Below are 17955 nucleotides of genomic sequence, written 5' to 3'. Positions count from 1 at the left end.
TTTACCACCCCCCATGCAAAATATGCTCCTAGAAACATCTCTTCCAAGTTATTTCCACTGTGTCGTCATATCTAAACTACATGGACTGAAATAATGCAGAACTTTCCAATTGATAGATACAGAATTTCCAAAACTGAACTGTCACCAAACACCACGATAAGCAATACACCTGTGTAAGTCATCAATTTCTAATATCCAAAGCCCATTGCAATTGTAATTGAACTTTGCCTTTTCTCAAAAAAGCCAAGCAGGCACTTCAAAAAAATGACAACCAATTGCTTGACACCATATATATATATATATATATATATATATATATATATATATATATATATATATGCATAATTCGATTAGAAGATGTCCTGCCAATACAATCAACTGCATTTGTGGGAAAAGAACATCAACTACTTCAAGCTGGACAATAAGGAATTCCAGATAATTTTATTATGCATCCTCAGATGGGTTTCTTCAACTTCTCATATCTGACATGGACCAGGAGGAGTTGATCCAGTGATGAACCATACAACCGCTTAGTAACTTTCATTTCTGCATATTCTCCTAGGAATGAGCCAGTGTGCGCTATGAAGCTAGCTATCGGTTTTCTTTCGCTTGACACTTTCTTCTGCTCTTGTAAAAGCATCTCTGAACACATCGATGGTCCAATCTTTAACATCCTCCTGCAGTCAAATGGCAAGAATGTAGGTTCAATAGTCATTCCTCAGGAAACAAACAAGATGATCAATCTCATACAATGCCAAAAAGATCATTATGAGCAGACACTCATGAGGTTTTGAATGTTTGAGAGTCTTGAGAAGAATGGATTAGAAGAGCCTTTCAGATTTGCGTTGAGTAATTAATTAGTATACTAAAAATTCTTCAGCTCCCATTTGGATGATGGTGTGAAAAGCTAATCATGACTAGCATGGCTTCTAGGTTTCTAACAAAAATAATAAGAAATAAATTCACTCATATGTCACTAATAACCCTTTGGAGATTCAAATTTAATCCAACATGAAAATCATACCAACTTTACTGGCTCTCCAGTTCTAATGCGTGCATTTGGACGAGCAAACCTAGACTCAAAAGGAGTTCTTGGCCGTAATTCCTGGATTGCATCCCACTCTTCGCGAGAAAGCATTCTAACAGTTCCTTGACCCTTAGGGCCTTTTTGTATTTTGCGCTCCATTCTCTCTTCGGCCTTAGATTCATCAATCTGCGAACACAACCAATGCAGATTTACATTTAAGTTTTTTCTTATAACATACAAAGCAAAACCAAACAACAAAGAATATATATCTGCCAATAGCATCTATTATATGTTGAGTGCCAAAGGACTACAAGATTGATAAAAAAATGTCCAAATGATTGCTATATATTAAGTGCCAATGATTAACTACAAGCTTGAATAAAAAAATCAAACAATTACTAGAATAACAAGGGCACTACACAACAAATTGGTAGGTCAACTGAACAAATATTACACCCAGTGAATATTAGATAGGCAATTTTTTAGACCGAACATGGTATGTCTGATAAAACCAATTCCAAGGTCATTCTTTTTCTTCAAAAGACAAACTTTAACTCCACGAAGGTTCATAGACTGTTTTCATGCGACCAGTTTCTTGTCACCCTTATGAGCAACATACATCCATATACGATGGAAGCCAAACAAGTACTTACAAAAGAATATATCAGAAAATGTGGGATGATGGTTTCAAACTATACATTTATCTCAGCTAATACTGACATATTGGTTAGGTTACTAAAAGCTCACAACCAAAAGTCTTTACTAAGGATCAATTTTAATAAGATTTACGGGAGAACGCCTAAAAGTTGATAAGTAATTTATTCGTCAATGCACTGATGATTGATTACCAAAATAAATATCATGTAAATTTCAAATTAAATAAAATAAGCAAACAAATAGCTAAACCAATGCAATAGTTGCCAAACAACAACTTGAGAGCCACGAAAAGGGATTACATAAGACCATTTTAGGACTTTGATTACTGTTACTGTTTCTCAGTCATGTTCCAAGTGCTCTTGCAGATTCTTCTATTATGCCCTTGGTTTATCACCTCAATCAAGATGAAATTCCATCACACTTTCCAAACTGAGTTGCAAAGAAATACAAAAATAAGTTTCAGTTGCACTAGGCATTTCCTCTACAGTGGTTGTCATGCATTTGAAAAAATGATCAATTCACGGAGTTCCCTGATGCCATCTGTAATAGACTTGAAACTGATTGATTTTATGTGCTGCATCAAGCATGACATGAAGTCCTTTGTCTTTTTATTCATGATAATTTCATATACCAAAGTACGAAATTGATCAACCTAGACATTTAGTCTAACTATTAAGGAATAAAAATTTATTGACAAGTCAAGACCCATATACCTGAAGTCCCAGAAAAGCCAAGGGTTTTAAGTAAGCATTGTTTCTATCAACAAATCTAGTCATTACGTTGTATGTCAGGTGACAAGTGCCTTCAAATATAATTTTAATTTTATAAGTTGTTCATTCTATACTGTAAATCTGAATAAAGTCCATATCATCTTCCAAATTGAATAATCTCAGTTCAATGCCAAAGCCCTCTAGGTCCTAATCCCTGATAGAAACAGAGCAAACAAATTCCTTATCATGCACTATCGGACTTGAAACTTAACATGTAGGAACCACCTCACCGGACTTCTAGGAGAGCAATGATTCATGAAGCTTTGGAGAGAAGAAATTAATTCACATAAAGTTTAAACTTGAAAATAAAAGAAAAGAAAGAAAGAATAGTTATCAATAAATAATAATTAAAGTCGTTATTCTAAAACCTTTAGAATGCAGGGTTTATAAAAATTCGTGATTCCGAAAATGGCTTCTTAAGTCTTAACTATCATGCAATGCCGGACAACGACGATGTCAGAGAACTCAATAATTTGGCACAATATATCTATTAAACCTGATGTAGCAAAACAAATACTGTGAGCTTTCACCAGGATAATATGGCATCCACACTTACTTCCAGTTTTCTCTGGAGTTTATCTCCTGATACGTGAGGTCTAACCCGCAGCACATTAACTCCGGAAAAAATAATAATAAATCAAGGATATGGATAACCCAATAAAAATTAGGGCTTCAAGACGAACAATCCCAAGAGAGGGAACAAGAGGAAAAGTGGGGTTTCGCATAGAGCATCGCCTAAAGGCAATAGATTTTGAGACGCACCATCATGAGAACCTTGGCGAAGAGGGCGACGGCGATGGCAGTAAGGGCCATGGGCCAGGTAAGTGTGTCGAGCCACTTGGCGGACTCCCGCACCGGCACGAAGAACTCGTCCTTGGCCGGGTCCCGCCGCCCCCGCCGCCAGCGCTCCCGCTCTCCGATTCGCGCCCTCAGCAGTTCACCCGGCCCATCGCCGGCGGCCGCCCGGATCGGTCGCCCCGCCCGTAGTATCGACCGCAGCATCTATCCACGGAAATCCCCGGAACTTTGGACTGCCGACTCACTTCCATCTTATATTGCTTCATATGGGCTTCTTGGAATGGGCTTCTTCTTTGAGCCAATATGGACATGGCCCGATGACGTCATGTTGGCCACGCTCGCACGAGGGCCATCCATCAACACATTAGCCATCTTTGAGATTCGTTCCTTCACACGATAGATGGTCTGGATCACGGGAGGATGTCGCTACCACAACGGGGATCTCCGACCATCAGTGTTCTCTTGGTGACGATCAGCTGTCCCGGTTAATGGAAGGGACGCCATTTTTTTTTCTTACAGACTGATACTATTTTGTAGGCTCCAGCTTGGTCCCTCAAGATTAATTACGTATTATTTTTTATTATTTATTTATTTTTAATATGTTATTTTTTATATTTTTAGAAGTTATATCGAGATCTCGATACTTACAAATGTAAAATATTTATCTTTCTTTATCCTCGTGTCATCAACTCTATTGATAAAAATATCATATAAAAAATATAATTAAAAAGATAATTTCATAAGTTATTTTGATTAATTCCTTTCGTTTGTACTTCTATCATGACAAGCAACTTTCCTTTTCGGCTATGTCGTTGTCCTCCTCTGCGACTTTGAACATTGAAAAAGTGCTCCTCATGAGCACATCATCTGGAATCAAGTCATCGTCTATGTCGTTGTCCTCCTCTGCGAGCTTTGTCTTGAGTGTTGCGAGTTTTGTGACGGGATACTTCGATATGGAGATGCTTCGGTCATCTTCTGTTGAGTTAGCAGCACCATACTGTAGTACCAGCAACCACAGTAACAGCAACAACCATCGTCGTAGTTGTAGTAGCAAGGCAGGTCCCAGTTCATTATTTATATGGCCCCATTTGCATCCTTCGGGGCTAACTCCTCAACTCACATGCTCCAAATCCCCCGCGTTGGCCCCCTCCATCCACCACAGTAGCTATCATTGTAGTTGGTGGAGTCTTCATTGATGCCCATTAATCGTTGGCCCTTAACACCCACGAATGCAACCAATTTCGTTGAGTTGTCCTTCGCTATGGCTAGGGTCTTTCACGCCGATGAGGACCTCATCGTCAACCATAAGGTCAAGCGTGGTGGCACACCCAGTAGCCACTGGCAGCAACAAGAGATGTTAACATTGCTCAAGATTCGCTCTAAGAAATATGCCACATTTAAGGGTCTTCTCTGGTGTCTCAAAAGACGACGTCCATCTCAGAGCTGATCTTGAGCAGCATGAGCGTTTCCTACTATGGCTGGTGGCTCCCGAGCGTGCCACCACACTCGATCTCGTAGCCAACGACGAGGGCCTCATTGTCGTGAAAGCTGCTGGTCACGATGGAGGATAGCTCATTGAAATTGCCTGCATCCATGGGAGTCGGGGATCAACGATTGACCAGCATTGGTGTAAACTCTACCGATTGCAACAATAACTACTGTGACAAATAGAGGGGATCGACACCGAGGATTTAGAGCATGTGAGTTGGGGGGTTGGCTTGGAGGACGTGAATGAGGCCATATCGACATCAAATTGGCACCCATCGTGCCGTTGCAGTTATGGTTGCTGTTGTTGTGGCTGCTGCTACTATTATATGACGCTGCTACCCATTAAAAGACGACTTGAGGATATTTAAATTGAAGTGTCTAGTCACGAAGCTCGCAACACTCAAGATAATGACTTGATTTCACGCGATACGCTCACAAGGAGTGCTTCTTCGAGGTTCAAAACCTTGTTCTCTCTTCCTAAGAAGTTGAAGAGGATAATTGTTGGCCAAGAACATAAGTGCATGCAATACGAATTAATCGAAATAATTTATAAAATTATTTTTTAATTTTACTTTAATATCATTTTTTCACATGACTTTCCATCAATAGAGTTTTGATGACGTGAGAAAAAAAATGAGATTAAATATTTTATTTAAATAAATATAAAATTTTAATATGAATATTTTAAAATATAAAAAATTAATATAAATAAAGATAATTAATTACGGGAGTAATACGTAATTAGCGATACGCATAAGTGGAAGTTCTCCCTGCCTCCGCCAAGACAGGTGAGATCTCCGCCGAAGAAAGGGAAGGCCTCTCTCCATCGTCATCACGTCCGTTCGACGAGAAAGATCAACGGTCCATTTTATTCGCCGGATGAGCGCGAGGCATGTCACGTGATACGTAGGCTGCCTCGGTCGGTTCTCTTCCGCCTGTGGAACCTTAACCGACAAAAGAGAGGAAAAGGAATCCGTCGGCAGAGGAGAGCGGCGGCCATGGGATCGATGGCGAGGAACGACGGGACGAGGCCCAGGGAGAACGACGGCGCCAGTGCTGGGTGAGATCTTCATTCATTGTTGCGTTCGGTCCTCGTTCGAGGGCCTTACCATAGCTTTTTCTTCCTCGCTGAATCTGTACCTTTTTTGCCGCATGAAGATTTTTGTTGGTGGATTGCACCGGGATACTATCTATGGGAAGTCTACGATCTGCTTCAGATCCTGACTTATCTTGTAGAGCCTTTGCTTCTCTTTGTTGAGCTCTAGTGGTTCGCCTGGATGTAGAATTTGCGATTGTGTTAGGGATTTGGCTCCTGATGCAGTTTTAATGTGAGTTATTTTTTCCTTTCGCTATTTTAGATGGATTCTCTGGCCACGAAGTCGCGAAAGACTACGAAGCTCAACAGATTCGTTCATCGATTTTGGTATATTTTAGGCTTTCCTTTCATCTGGTTCATTATTTCCTCTTACTTTGTTTTTCCTTGATTCTCGTTTGATAGGAAACTATTACTGTAATCCTTTGTGTTTGACGTCAGACTCTTCCAATCTGATTGTTCCTGATTAATTAACCTGGTGGAGTTCCTTTTGGAGGTTGAATCATTCTCCAGAAGTGGATATATTATATTGATATATCAATTTCTTCTTGGCACCTGTGGTGTGCCCAGCATTGATTACATGATTATTGTTGCATCATAAAATACCACTGCAGCACGTGTATTGTCTTTTCTCTGAGGCATTAAACTTGCAATCATAGCATGCAGTTTTTTTTACATATCCCGGTTTAGCTGGGAGCGACCATTCTTTTGTTGTGATAGTTCATCAGAAACCGTGTCAATTCAGCTACATTTATTAACAGTAAAAGAAACCTGTTGGATTTGTTTTTTTTTTCCGACACTTCTTGCTTTTACTGTTTCATCTTTCAAGAAATACGCCTTAATATAGATATGTTGTTAACCAATACCAGGGATCTATACTGGTTGATACTAATCCTAGGTATTATTGTTGGCTGCATGTACTCACATTTTTTATTATTGGTTGTATTTCATGTGGTTGTGAAAATTGACTATTCATCACATGCATTCTGTATTTCGAAGTCAGTTTTTTCCAGCTACATTTACGAACCATTTTGGCAAGTATGGAGATATAATAGATGCTGTAATAATGATGGATAAGAACACATCTTGACTGAGGGGTTTTGGTTTTGTCACTTTTGCTAATCGTTCAGTTGTTGACAACGTAATTGAGGACACACATTTTATCAATGGGAAAAAGTGTCTTGCAAGCTTCAAAGAATCAGTTATCTATTGATCAAGTTATTAGTCAAATAACTATTAGCATGTTTTTTTTAGGGATTGTATTCCATAGGCATTTTGGATTTCGTAGTTTGAAACCCTTGCATATTTTCATGCATGCATTGAAATAGTGGCAAAATAAGGAGCATTATGATTGATCTTAGTATGTAAATTGAATATGTTCCATTTCATACATGACATATAATTTATAGAACTTATAAAACAAGAGAAATAGAGTTGTTTGATAATATTAAAAATTAGTTCCATTTGTTAGTTATAATGTTTACGGATTTATAAGAGCAAGCAACGAAGATCTATATGATTATGAATGGATATGGGAATATGTTATGACATGGGTCTCAAATGCAAAAGAGATAAAAAGGTTACAGTTGTTGATCACTCATGGGTAGGGCATGTGATAGAGTACTCTCTGGAACATTTTGAATGGTTTAATACTCTGGATATTAAGAGGAAGAAAGTGAGATATGAGTCACCAGCATCCTACAAAATAAAATAAAAATATCAAGGTAAGCAGTCATTGAGTCTTAAAGAGGGGAGACACTCACTAGATATTCTAGATTGGTCAAGAAATCAAATGGACAAACGAGCAGAAAGGGGTTTTGTTTAAGAGTGTGTGTGTAATTATTTTGTTTTGTCAACAATCATCTTTTGAAATAAGTTGTACTATGCCGTCAATTTGTCACAGCATTTTAGTTACAATTTTTGACTTGTAACTATTTGACTCTTTTGCACAAGTTATCCACTAATTGATATATTCAATTATTTAAAACAAATGAAGTTACATTTAGTCGAACCATCTGGTGGCAGTCTGAGGAACTGTAAACATTTATCTCAAGCCTTCAATATTCGATTGTAATTCTCATTTGTGAAGGAATTAAAAATAATAGAAAATTATTTTTTTATGTTGTCATATAGTCAATTTTTAAGTGTATATTTTAAGATTTCAATATTTAAAATATATCTTAAGGTTACACTTTTAAGATGGTTGCATAGAGATTTGATACATATCATAAATTCGTCCTATCCATATTTCAGTTACAGTTTGTGGCCACTAGATACAGTATCATTAAGTTCACTTCTGAAGGTTGAGATGTTTTATAACGAATGAATGTCTATCTTATTCTTTTACTGATATGCCTTGCCTACTTTGTTAATTGTCCTCGTTCTTTTCTTTTAAAGGAATATGCTTTTATTTCTCAATCTTTCTAGTATTCCCTTTTTAAAATTTTTTTTCTTATTGTTTGTCATTGGTTTAATTTAACTTTTTATGACTTAAGCTAACTTATTTAATTTTTCTATCTGTGGACTAAAAAAAAAAAGAATAAGAAATTGCTGCATCTATGGTATGTTTAAAGATACCTTATCTATGAACCAGAAACACATGCTAATTCACACTAGAGGTGCTATTATGGCTATAGGAAGATGAATTAGCACTTCTTAGAAATGATAATTATGTAATGACATTGCCTTCAACTGTGCACAATGGCAGGAACAGATCCATATCATGATCTTGAATTGTTGGGATCATTGACCCTAATTGTTTTACTCCTAAAGGTTCTTGTTTAGGTTCTCAAAATGCCGTTTGTTCTTTATTTTAAGTTGTTGATCTTGCCACCAAATGTCATTCGTCTTATGTTTTCAAGTTCTTGATACTTGCCACCTTATGAGTTTCTATCTGTAGGTTGAAAGTTGAAACCAAAAAAACTATACCACGGGGCTCTCTTCAGTCTGAAGATTTTAAAACCAAGAAAATATTTGTTGGTGGGATTCGGTCAACTCTTACAGAAGGTAATGCTTTTCAGTTGTTAAGGCTTAATATGAAATATGCTTTGTCTAATTTTTTGTAGTTTCTTGCTATGTTTTAGGAGCAATTTTCTATGTATACTTTAAAAAAAAGTGAATTTCATGTCTGTCCCTCTACAGTTTTATATAACATGAATTCCCTTTTAAAATACAACAAAATTTTATATTATAGATACCCAATTTTTCCACATATGCCCAATGCAAAATTTTGAGTTGGAACATTCATGAAGTTTCTCAACTTCAGAGGAATATATAAATATTAATATGCAGAAGGATTCTTGGGAAAATTTGCCTGTTTTTGAAGCACTATGACCTGATCAGATGGGTCAAAGTAAGTACCTTTTTAAAAAAAAAAAAAAATTGAAGATTAATGTCCTCGCTTCTTTTCCTGTTATATCACAAACTGAGCAGATGAGTTCAAGAATTTCTTCTCAAAGTATGGAAAAGTTGCGAATCACCGGATTATACGTGACCATTCAACCAACAGAGCATGTGGCTTTGGCTTTATCATATTTGATTCGGAAGAAGTTGTAGATGATTTGTTATCTGAGGGAAATATGATTGATCTAACTGGTTCTAAAGTGAGTTTTATACAGTTGTTGAAAAATGATCTCATTAAAATTGATCCAGGTTTGCCCCATGTGCATTTTGCACTATTCCATTTTGTGTTTTGGAATTATGAAGATAAACAAGCAGTTAACATGCTTATTTTTGCCACACTGATATTCGATAACCATGTCGCATTGTAGGTTGATTTTGGGTTCATAGATATTCCTGACCAAGGCTGTTGACTTTTGCATGTAACAGGAATTAGGTTAATGCTGTTGCATTGTTGTAGGTGGAGATCAAGACAGCTGAACCAAAGAAAGTCTCAAACTAGCCGGCTTCATATGGTAGTGAACCTAGGCCACGGTCGTTTAGTGATAGCTTTGGTGGTCTTGGCAACGCTTATAGTGGTTTTGGAGGTGGTGGATATGGCCCTAGTCCCCATAGGATTCCTGGAGGTTTTGGTGGTAGGTTTGGTGGCTATGGTGTTGGTGCTGGTGAATTCGGTGGAGGATATGGTGGTTTTGATCGAGGATTAGGTGTGGCAACCTAAGGGAATCTTCCCTTGGTCATTCAAGTCGGCTTGGATCTTATGGGGGAGGGCTTGATGGTGGATATGGGCCAAGTGGCTTCGGTGGCTATGGTCACGGTGATAATACCTTTGGTCGTTATGATGCTTTCTATGGTGGTGCATATGATGATTCTAGCCCAGGTGCCGAATCTGGTGGAATGTATCATAGTCGGGGAAAGCTATGGCAGTGGTGCTGGCAGTTTTGCTTTTCGTTCTAGTCATTTCACGACAGCTTGCATTAGTACACTAGATGCATAGTTCTTGATCTGTAATCTTTCCAAGGTCACCGATAGAAGATTATTCCGGACCAAAGCTTTGCTAGTTTGCTTGTTTGACTGTTGTGAGAGCCATGTAATACATAGAACACAAATTAGATGCTCTATGGTTTGTTTTTTCTTGCTCTTTCTTTGGTTATTCTAGACTTGTAGACCACATACCTTGGGTGTGTAGAATGCTTTAATATCAGTTTCTATCCAGCATTTGATTTCTTGCTAGTTCTTTAGATGTTCATGTACTGGGAGATTGAAATGAAATTTGATTGTTGGCATCTCGGACTTGTCAAGTTTAGTTCCTAAGCTTCTGTTGTTAGTGCGGTCTGATGTAGGTTATTGTTTCACCGACCTCTACCTTTTACCGAGAACCAAGTTATGGTTTATGTTGGATTCTAGGTTTTTCTTATGTTAAAGCCGATGGCCCCCACATTTGATTGATTGATGTTTGCAATCAGGAAACCATCTGCTAAGATCATGTAGAGTGACTTTCCTGATTCATTCTCCAAGAAAAGGAAAATGATAAAAATATAATTTTATTATCTTTTAAATTATTAATTTTATATTAACTTCTAGTCCTAATCGATTTTCTCTTTTACTCGTCGCAGATGAACTCTCGGCTGACCGAAAAAAAAAGGTATGTCTCAACATTTTTTAAGTTGTGTCATCGTCTCCTAAATGCTCCAACTGATGGCATTGCAATGACAGTGGGATTCGATTGAGAACACGTCCACAGTGCACTCCTTACAGTGTAGCTATCTATCTTCCATCGTCGTCGGTGCTATTAACTCGTCCTTTTTTATTCAATCAAATAGAGACAAAAATGTTACGTGCTTGCAGCTTCCAAAGATCATGAAGTTAGTGGGACTTGGATACATATTGCTACCTATTCTTTAAGGTAAGGCTTAAAGATCAAAATATTCTCATTGATGTTCTTGTAAAACTCAAAACTTCCTTCATTAGATTTCTCTATTTTAGGTAGGCACGCGGCGAGTGCGATGGACAATTAGATGCGGGAGACGGTGAGGAATGAGCAAATTTGAAAGAGGAGAAGAAGAAAAAATTGATTAAGATAAAATGTTTTTATAAAATTAGTAATTTAAATTATATTTTTTTTATTTACTTTTGAATTTTTTTATCGATGAAATTAACTATATAAGAATAATTAAAATTAAATATTTCAACTTCGATTATCTCAAAAAAAATAACTTCAACTGTAGCTTATAATTGGAAGGTGTGCTCTCTCCGTCATTAAAAAAAGAGGCGATGCTCTTTCCTCCACATCTCATCTCATAATAATTGTTGTGGACCGAGATAAGCTTTGGGTCAGCATCGATAGCCTATTGGAATGGACCTGCCTTATTTTTGGTCGTTAGCGAACTAAGCTAAAGATCTACTAATATTACATGACGAAGCCATTAAAAAGTGGTATTGGTACCTAATCCAAACTAAAAAGCAAGTCAAGTTACACTAGTGTGCCTTTGTCCTTACAAGGATCACCTGCTCCCCTAATTTTTATGTATTACATGTACTGCCACTCACGGCCATGCCCTCCCCCTGTAATCCATCTCTTCCTGCTATCCTCCCACAATATATATATATATATATATATATATATATATATATATATATATATATATATATATATATATATATATATATATAATAATAATAATAATAATAATAATAATAATAAATCAATTTGCGCTAATATGTCATTAAAAATAATCTCTTATATTTACTTCTATAACAAGCCAGCCATTATTAGTCTTGTCCTTCCCCCTTTCCCTCGGTTTCCTTGCTTAAGAAGGACAGGTGGGAGAAGGGCAGAGAGAGAGAGAGAGAGAGAGAGAGAGGAGACTCACTTGAGGCTGAGGCCGTCGCCATTGATGGAGCTCGTCCCCTACGCGTCCAACCGTAACCCGAACGTCCCCTGGTCCGAGATGTTCCGCGCCGCCTCCCTCCGCCGCCCGCCGGACTCGCTTCCCCCCTCCCGCCCATCTTCACCTCCTCATCCCCGTCGCCGCCAGGAGGCACCGCCGCCTCCGTCTCCCGAGGCGGCCTCAGTCGAGTCCTCCCACGACGCCGCCCGCCTCGCTCTCTACATCGCCATGGCGCACGCCGGCCTCGCCCTCACCCTCCTCCTCCTTTACGGCCTCTACCGCCTCCTCCACGACTTCGTCCGCCCCCTCCAGTGGGCGCTCCTCTGCTCCATCCCCCTCCACGAGCTCCAGCGCGCCCTCGTCGACTTCTGGTCCCCGCCTCTCCACCTGGGCCTCGCCCCCGCCTTCCTTGCCGTCCCCGCTGCCCTCGTCCGCGCCTCCGCCGACACCCTCGCCGACCTCCGCACCGCCATCCTCCGCCGAAAGCTCCGGTCCTCCCGCAAGGTCGGCTTTTCCCGCCTCATCCGCTGGCTCGTCTCCTTCTGGGTCTTCATCATCTCTCACGAGCAGCTCGGCCCCGCTGCCACCGTCGCACTATTCGCCCTCGGTCTCCTCCTGGCCAGCCCCACCGCGACCTCCGCCGTAAAAAATGCCAGCTTCGTTCGCGGTCGGTCCTCCACACGCCCCTCCGAGCGGGGCGGTGGCGGATTCTTCACCAAACGCATCCTCAAGCACCTGAATACCATAATCGCCGTCAGCTTAATCGTCTGGATGATTATCGGGGCCTTGGCCGGAGGCATCTTCTTCTCCTACAAGATCGGAGTGGAAGGGAAGGATGCGGTGATATCGCTGAAATCCCACGTCCAGAAGAGCAATTACGCCGAGAGGATCGGATTCAAGAAGTGGTTGGACGACAACGATATCCCCGGCCTGGTGGATCAATACTCGGCCAACCTCTACGATACTGTCTGGCAGCAGATCGATAGCTTGGCTGTCGAATACAATCTTACAGATTTTGCCAATGGTTTCCGGCAATTCTTGATCAGCCGATCCAGGAACCCCTCGGGAGGCGCTTCCACCTCTTTGATGGCCTCGGCACAGCATCCTTACAGCGTAAAGCTCCAATCTTTGAGCATCCACTTCAAGAATCACGATTGGGCAGAGATCTACAAGGAATTGGACTCGTTCTTCAGGGAATTGCTGATCACCAGAGAGGATCTGGTGGTGACAGCGAAAGGGCTTGCTTTCCGAGGGATGGAAATCTCAAAGCGGGTTCTTTCAAGTAGTACTTCGGTCATCGGTGGCAGTGCTAGTTTAATGGTATCCATTGCCTTGAAGTTGGCCTCGGGTGCAGCCGAAGTATTGAATTTTGTTTCCCAGTTGACGGTTTTCCTGTGGGTGTTGTATTATCTCATCACCTCGGAGTCAGGCGGGGTGACAGAGCAGGTCATGGATATGCTGCCCATGTCAAAATGGGCAAGAGTACGTTGTGTCGAGGTTATCAACCATGCCATCAGCAGTGTGTTCTTGGCCACAGCGAAGATTGCAATCTTCCAAGGTTGTCTAACATGGCTGCTATTCAGGTTCTGCTCCGTTCATTTCGTGTATACCTCGACTCTCCTTGCTTTTATTAGCTCGTTGGTGCCTATACTCCCACTTTGGCTGTCAACGATCCCTGCTGCGGTTCAGTTGTTCATGGAAGGCAAATTTGTATGGGCGGTTGTGGTCACGGTGATTCACCTTATGATGATGGATTATGGTACTACGGTGCTTCAGGAGGATATACCTGGGCATAATGCATATCTAACTGGCCTTAGCATCATTGGTGGCATGACATTGTTCCCTAATGCTTTGGAGGTACTATTCCATCATATGATGTCCCTATTGGTTGCCTTGTTCGCTTTGCATCTCTGCCACAATTACATGATAATAATCTTGAGGTTTTGGATGTTTTCTGAGGAAAAGAGATGTCTGTCATGAGATTCTGATTATTGAATCCGTTCATACCTCAATGCCGGACATGGTACAGCAAACACATTGCCGGCTTACTAAAACTTCTTCTTGGAAAAAAAATCTTATGACATCATGTGCTGCTAAAATTTAAATATGAGCATGTTCAGAGGAACAAAATCTCTGCAAAGAGAACAATCTTAATTTCGAACAAAAGCAAGGCGATAACTTAAGAAGAGTATTGAGATCATGCAACAAATCCTTACAATATTTTCTTGCTAGAATTTAGATTTTAACAAATATAACACAGATTCACTTTGTATATCTTGCTACTTCTTGCAAGGGCACAATATACAATCATGCGATTTCATTCTTTTGAACTTCGTCACTGTGTTCTCTTTGCCAATAATCCTGTTAGGAGTCTTTCTTTTTTCTTGCATTTACAGGTTGGTTATTGTCTTTGTTAAATTTGTATTGGTATTTTTATTCTTTGTATCTATGCCCATTAATATGCAGATCTTAAGTAGCCTTTTTTGTTTATCATCCTTCAGGGAGCCATAATGGGTCCGCTAATTATGACGGTTGTCATTGCTTTGAAGAACTTATATGTGGAGTTTGTTCTTGCTGATAAAGAGGAAACTGGCAGAGAATCTGTGGTTACTGATAAAGAGAATAGCAGCAGCTAGTTCGTATTAAGAGCATACCTTCATATAAGTAAGATTATGCAGACTGTTTAGTATCATTTCAGGAGCATATCAGAGATTCTAGTCACTGGACCGATGTGGTATATTTATCTTTTGTTGGCCGTTCCATTTTATTAGGGGTCAGTTATTCTTTAGGATGTGGATTTTGTATGTATCGATCATTTTATCGTTTGGTTGATGAAAAAATTGTATATTCCTTGTACGAGTCTTACACAAGCAGTAAGTTAGTGTCATTAAAGAGCGATAAAGTGTTGCAATATTTGGATCTGTAAGAACAAGTTCATCTTAGCATTTTTAAACATTTGAAAATAAGATATTCATGTTAGCTTGAAACTAAGCCTTTTGTTTTCCTTTTCGGAACGTAAAACAATGTGTAAACACAATTAGGAGATTTGTGTCACTTGGTTGGGATGGAAACACTGAGCATGGGACTAAATAACTTGTGAGATTACCTTATCATGCTTGGGATACAAGTTTCATCAGCTAAAGGAAGTGATTATTGAGAGTGCATCTTACTGCATACCAAGGCTCCACTTAATAGTTTAAATACCAAGACCTCACACGACATTAATTAAGTTTGGTGGACTTGAGACACCTTGCATTCACATATAATTGGGAGTTTCTGGCAACTAAGAAATATGTGGTCTGGAGGATGTGGCTGCAATTGTTTGAACTCTGGAGTTCTATTCCTCCACTTCTTGCCTGAAAACTTGTGTTGTTGTTTCTCATTATTTATGTTAATGATAGACCAACAAAGGCTTGTTTGCATGTTCAGTCCAACAACAGGAGAATGAATGGAAGCTCCAAAGGTGCCTTTCTTCTTCCCACAGCACATGGGCATTGACTGACCACCCCTACATGCTTAAACAATACTGATCTGATTCTCTACTGTTCCATTATTTAGTGGATCATGCACTTTGAAATCTACATGTTCCAAGCTTTCTATGGTCTATCTACCTTCTGGAAGTATTGGAAAACTATCAAAACTATGGTTGCAGAATTTCTTTTAATCGGCTGCATTCATTCTTCCCCTTTTTCCCTTTTCATATTTCTAATGCATGGTGGAGTCAGAGCTGCTATGATTCATTTTTACTGGTGGAATGACCATAATAAGCAGTTCTTGGGAGCTGTCTGTCTGGAAAACTGATCTGGTACCAAATTTACCAGTTATTATTTTGCTGAAATGGTGTTTGGTTGCTTTCTGAGTTTCTGTAATATTATGTCATTGGAAAAACTATTTTATGAATGAGAAATTTACAAGTCAATTTGAGATACCAGCATTTTGTCAAAGTCCATTTCATTGACAGCTACCATAGATTCTTTCTGCTTTTTCTTAGCAGGACCAGTTGGTGTACAGCTGATTCAAGGTGTGGTACTTGTACATTTGTAAGTAACTCAACACTCTTTGTTTGCAGACTTCTTCCAGGACCAACATGATATGATCTACATGATCTCTCATGCATAAATGGAGGATGTGGTTAGATGGTCATGCTTTTGGTTGTGGTTGGAAGGATCATCAGGTGTGTGTGCTCCTGGTCCTCATTAATTCGTGGAAACGAAGAACACTAGCAATCAAGGAGATGTCAGCTTCGACATGCACATCATCTTTGATCTCACTGAGCTAATTATGATGTGCAGGATTACCTTTTTCAATCACATTTGATATTATCCGGAAGCATATACCACTTTCTAATAATCATCTATAACATTTTGCAGGTCTCCTAATAGCACGAGGACTTGCGACTTCTCAGCTTGAAGAAGACAATGAGATTTATGTAGAGGTTTGGATGCCAATGCCCCTTTTTAAGTTGACCTGTGGGCATGGAGATGCTTATGTTTGTGGGTACTGCAATGCTCGTCCAAGATACTGATGCACTGTTGCCTTGTCTCGATGCGGAGATGCTCGAGTTCTCCAAGCTGGTTTGACGATACGAAAGATACCTTTCTATGAGAGAGAGGAGGATATGACCTCTAAGTATTTAAGTGCTCTCTGTCCACCAATTTGTCGACCGTAATTTTTCATATTACCCATCTTTATAGTCAATCATTTTTAATATTTCCATCTTTATATTTTAAAAAATTATTTTGACATCGATAATAACAATAATTAAAATATTTAAATTTATTTATCATAACGTCGTCGGTTTTATCAATAAAAATACGAAAATAAAAGATAAAACGATAATTTTAACATTTTAATTGGTTGTGATGGATAACGTTGATGATGACGAACATCGATGTTGTTGGGACCGTGGATGACTATTGTGAATGAAAAGAGTGATGACGAGAGGTGAGATTCTCTCATCGTCATTTTTCTCGTTCACAATAATCATCTACAGCTCTTAGTAGTATCATCGTTCGTTACCACTGACACCATCCGTCATCATCAATACGAATGTTAAAATATATATTAATTGATTTTTATACTATACTAAGGTATCATTATGCTTTTAACTGATTTTATATTATATTAAGGTTTTACTTTCTTAAGAACGTCAATATAATTTTTTAAAATATAAATATTAAAAATAATTAATTATAATAAGTAATATATAATTAACCCGACTTTATCACGAAGTTTACATCTCTTGTCGGACTGATTTTAGATGAAGAAGATGACGAAATCCCGGGAGTGGGACATGCAGTGTTTGGAAGAAGACAAGCGAGTAATCCAAATGCTAACGCTTGCACTGCGTGCCTTGTAATAATTAGTCGTGTATGACTCCAACAGTTGCGAGGGAAGTCGATCGGATTGCCAAACTTTTGCTTGCTCGGTTTATGCATTTCTGCATCCTTCCGTAATTAGTGATTTCATATTTACTATTCTAAATTTAAGTTCTACATATTATTATATATATATATATATATATTCCATTATGTTAGTAAAAATATTAGGAGTGGCTTAGATATGTTACGATTTTTATATTATTTTTTGACTTCATCACCAATGAGAACACATCACCACTGTGTGTTAAGATGATGTAAGACACACAAAATGTGATAATATTGATGTAAGACAACTATCACCAACAGCATCACAAAGGAGAAGGAAGCCTTTTCTGTATCAAGGAATCATTCGATACTGTAAAACACATTGTCAAGTGTTTGAGATGGACAAGCAAAGTTTTACAGCATCAACTAATTGCTGTGAACAGATGCGAAAAAAATTGAGCCAGTT

General features: G+C 39.0%; 2 protein-coding genes and 1 long non-coding RNA gene across 7 annotated transcripts; 2 read left to right on the top strand and 1 right to left on the bottom strand.

The window, feature by feature from the left end:
- Positions 1–415: 415 nt before the first annotated feature.
- LOC103997763 (uncharacterized) lies at positions 416–3490 on the bottom strand. The gene is made up of 3 exons (XM_009419092.3): positions 3217–3490; positions 1025–1213; positions 416–677 (listed from the first exon to the last, which is right to left on the bottom strand). The coding sequence occupies exons 1-3, from the start codon at positions 3454–3456 to the stop codon at positions 588–590; spliced, it is 519 nt and encodes a 172-aa protein (XP_009417367.1). The 5' UTR covers positions 3457–3490; the 3' UTR covers positions 416–587.
- A 2066-nt stretch (positions 3491–5556) lies between these two features.
- Positions 5557–11768, top strand: LOC135593005 (uncharacterized). Of its 3 annotated transcripts, XR_010479328.1 has the most exons (6): positions 5557–5800; positions 6099–6163; positions 8733–8839; positions 10849–10877; positions 10949–11138; positions 11219–11768. It is a non-coding gene; the product is annotated as an uncharacterized LOC135593005 (long non-coding RNA). The 3 variants fall into 3 exon arrangements; XR_010479329.1 differs by lacking the exons at positions 10849–10877; positions 10949–11138; positions 11219–11768 and adding an exon at positions 9266–10485; XR_010479330.1 differs by lacking the exons at positions 10849–10877; positions 10949–11138; positions 11219–11768 and adding an exon at positions 9662–10483.
- A 251-nt stretch (positions 11769–12019) lies between these two features.
- Positions 12020–16794, top strand: LOC135593004 (uncharacterized). 3 transcript variants are annotated; one of them, XR_010479327.1, is made up of 4 exons: positions 12020–13980; positions 14625–14857; positions 16193–16297; positions 16494–16792. XR_010479327.1 is itself a non-coding variant. In XM_065082794.1 (2 exons), exons 1-2 carry the CDS (start codon positions 12130–12132, stop codon positions 14757–14759), a joined length of 1986 nt encoding a protein of 661 aa, XP_064938866.1. In that variant the 5' UTR covers positions 12020–12129; the 3' UTR covers positions 14760–15114. The 3 variants fall into 3 exon arrangements, 1 of the variants encoding a protein (XP_064938866.1); XR_010479326.1 differs by having other exon boundaries at positions 16193–16794; XM_065082794.1 differs by lacking the exons at positions 16193–16297; positions 16494–16792 and having other exon boundaries at positions 14625–15114.
- The last annotated feature ends 1161 nt before the right edge of the window (positions 16795–17955 follow it).

The sequence above is a fragment of the Musa acuminata genome, chromosome BXJ1-9 (genome assembly GCF_036884655.1).
Source record: "Musa acuminata AAA Group cultivar baxijiao chromosome BXJ1-9, Cavendish_Baxijiao_AAA, whole genome shotgun sequence".
In the NCBI taxonomy this organism is placed as follows: Eukaryota; Viridiplantae; Streptophyta; class Magnoliopsida; order Zingiberales; family Musaceae; genus Musa; species Musa acuminata.
This window is presented reverse-complemented; position numbering and strand designations above follow the sequence as displayed.

Bases quoted from the DNA above. Each gene is read 5' to 3' on its own strand.
- LOC103997763 (XM_009419092.3), bottom strand. From the start codon at position 3,456: ATGCTGCGGTCGATACTACGGGCGGGGCGACCGATCCGGGCGGCCGCC. The intron at 1,214-3,216 runs GTGCGTCTCAAA...TTGTGTTCGCAG, and splicing joins TCGCCAAGGTTCTCATGATG to ATTGATGAATCTAAGGCCGA. The intron at 678-1,024 runs GTATGATTTTCA...ATTTGACTGCAG, and splicing joins CTGGAGAGCCAGTAAAGTTG to GAGGATGTTAAAGATTGGAC.
- LOC135593004 (XM_065082794.1), top strand. From the start codon at position 12,130: ATGGAGCTCGTCCCCTACGCGTCCAACCGTAACCCGAACGTCCCCTGG. The intron at 13,981-14,624 runs GTACTATTCCAT...ATCATCCTTCAG, and splicing joins TGTTCCCTAATGCTTTGGAG to GGAGCCATAATGGGTCCGCT.